We start from the raw sequence: 2,691 nt of genomic DNA, 5'->3' as shown, positions 1-2,691 counted from the left end.
AGCGAACCGAGTTGCACTGTTGGCTCCTTCAAAACTGCAAAAGACCTGGAGGCCTCCGGAAAGGGGAACTTGGAAACTTAACGTTGATGGTAGTTTCATTCCAAATACCACTCTGGGTGGTGTGGGAGGTGTTTTACGAGATGACAGAGGTAACTTTCGCGCTGCTTTTGCGATACCTATCTCTAATGTGGCCTCTGCAAAACAGGTGGAACTTAGGGCTATCAAAGAGGGTCTCAACTTGGTGGCAACTGTTGGCAACGTTGTCATCGAAACTGATTGTTTGGACGCAGTATCCAGCATTGCAGACATGCAGTCCACGTATTTGCATGAGGAAGGTCTGCTGGACGACATCAGGCACGAACTTGAGCAAAGGAGCGACATCGTAGTGCAGCATACCTCCAGAGTTTGTAATAGAGTTGCTCACTGTCTAGCAATCTCGGTCTATGAAGTGGGCAATGCCCGTGTTTGGCAGACCCAACCTCCAGCTCTAATTATGGAGTTACTGAAGCATGATTGTAAGCAATTGGGATAAACCCCATTCTATGAATGAAATTTCTTTGGATCAAAAAAAAAAAAAAATGACATCTCAGTACCTTCTATGGCCACTTTCAGTTTTTCCATAAACACGGAGCGTGTTGGGCAAGTAAGCCTGTGGATATATACCTGAGCTGTAACATCATTGATACAGTCCACATCTCACTATCTTATTTGATGACTTATAGTAACATTCAAACTTTAAGTGAATGTTTTCAACCATGGACACAATTAACATTGAGAAAAAGAATTTTAACTTTAAGTGAAGGAAGCAGAGCAGTGTATGATAGTTTCATCTTAAGAGAGACCCAGATTACATGCAAAGAAATCATCTGATAGGGAAATTCAAGTCCAAGAAATTTAGAAAAAGTAAATGAAACTGGTAAATATCACCCATGACTTTTCTCCCCCTAAAACCAATGAATTTTTACATGAAAGAATTAACACCTATCATCATCGTCATCATCATGAAAAATAACTGGAATACATAAGAACTTGATGTAAAAGATTGAAACTTTAATCATCAGAAATTTACAGCAGAAACAATTCAGTACTTGAAACGAGTCAAGGGAAAACGTCTGCCGGTGACCCAACAACCGCCATTGACGGCTTTCCTTCTTCTTCATTTTTGTTTGTGGAATGGGATTTTTGGTTGGCCAGTAATTGACCTAGTTTTTGATCTATAATGATTGGCATCCACAAGTAACATCTCATAATTACCTGAGTTTTAATCTCACATGGCGGTAAAAAGATAAACAAAGAATTGTGGATATGGACTGTGGACAAGTAGTGCAGTGTTGCACAGAAATGACTCAACAATGTATATCAAATTTTATCATGATAATCTAGAGGAACCAATATCAAAGGTTGAAATTCTTTTGACGAAAATATATAACGTAGTGAAGCCTTACTTTTTTATACAAAATTGTCAACACAAAGTGTAAACACATCAATGTATGCGCATCTCCTTTATGAAAAGACCTTCATAATTCATATACTACCTAACCCAACAGAAAGGGTTTGTTTTTTAAACCAAAAAGAAAACCTTCAATATTTTATATTTATAAGAACCCCTTGAGAATGACCAAAAGGCATTGCATTGTGGTGTAACAATTTGCTAGCACTTATCGACCTTCAATCATTGTAATGCTAGCTTCATTATTGGAGGAATTAGCATTCTCAGTGTGTGGTACGTTAAGGATGATAAGCTGAGTTTTGGATAGTGAATACAGGCAGCTTAGGTTGTGAACCATCTTTCTCACTACTTAACATCAAAGCTATATCTGCCATGGTTGGCCTATCCACAGCATTGTCTTGTACACACAGAAGCCCGATATGCATGCATTTTAGTACTTCCAATGAGGAATATGAATCGCCTAATATTTCATCTACCAACTCCAATCTCTTGTCTTCATTCCACAAGTTCCATGCCTGTAAAAGTTCATATATATGGTTTATACTAAAGAAACTACTTATGAGTTCACATTTTACATTAGAAGTAAGTAAGAACTTAATTACATAGGCTAGAAAGCCTAGCTGTTGGTCATATAAATAGAAGTTGGCATTCTTCTTGCTACTAATAATCTCCAAGACCAATACCCCAAAGCTATAGACATCAGATTTTTCAGAAAACATCCCTCTCATGGCATACTTCGGAGACATATAGCCACTACATGGCAAACTAATTAGTAGGTAACAATTGACCATGTTGGAGATTAGGAAGGAAATGATTCTTACCGAGTTCCAACAACTTTCTGTGTATTTTCTAAATTTTGTGTTCCTTTAACTATTGTTTGGACCCAAAATGAACATTTTGGCCTGACAAGGCGTGTCTTGGAGAAATTGAGCCAATGTCAGTGACTCAAGCTATATATTGTCGACAAGCTCGAAATATATATTTAGAGGCTAAATAAAGCCTACTATGGAAGTATGACAAGTCAACTTTAGCATATTTTCCTACTTCGGCTAGGAAAAAACCGAGCTAGACAAGAAAGGAGGGGTGGCAGACTAACCAAATGAAATCGAAATGTGCTGAAACTTTCCAGATCCATTCTAGACAGCCCAAGGATCATTTCTTATGAAGAGTGCCAGAGATGTTTTTGAGTGGAAGGCCTTCAAACAATCAGTCCAATCTTTTGCAGAAGCAAAACTGGAAAA

The 2,691-nt window shown here is 38.1% G+C and overlaps 1 protein-coding gene across 1 annotated transcript; it reads right to left on the bottom strand.

Annotated features, from left to right (window-relative positions):
- Positions 1-1,728: 1,728 nt before the first annotated feature.
- LOC133744712 (cysteine-rich receptor-like protein kinase 19) lies at positions 1,729-2,196 on the bottom strand. The gene is made up of 2 exons (XM_062172777.1): positions 2,053-2,196; positions 1,729-1,965 (listed from the first exon to the last, which is right to left on the bottom strand). The coding sequence occupies exons 1-2, from the start codon at positions 2,194-2,196 to the stop codon at positions 1,729-1,731; spliced, it is 381 nt and encodes a 126-aa protein (XP_062028761.1).
- Positions 2,197-2,691: the final 495 nt, after the last annotated feature.

The sequence above is a fragment of the Rosa rugosa genome, chromosome 4 (genome assembly GCF_958449725.1).
Source record: "Rosa rugosa chromosome 4, drRosRugo1.1, whole genome shotgun sequence".
Lineage (NCBI taxonomy): Eukaryota > Viridiplantae > Streptophyta > Magnoliopsida > Rosales > Rosaceae > Rosa > Rosa rugosa.
The sequence above is the reverse complement of the archived record's forward strand: the minus strand, read 5'-3'. Positions and strand labels throughout refer to the sequence as shown.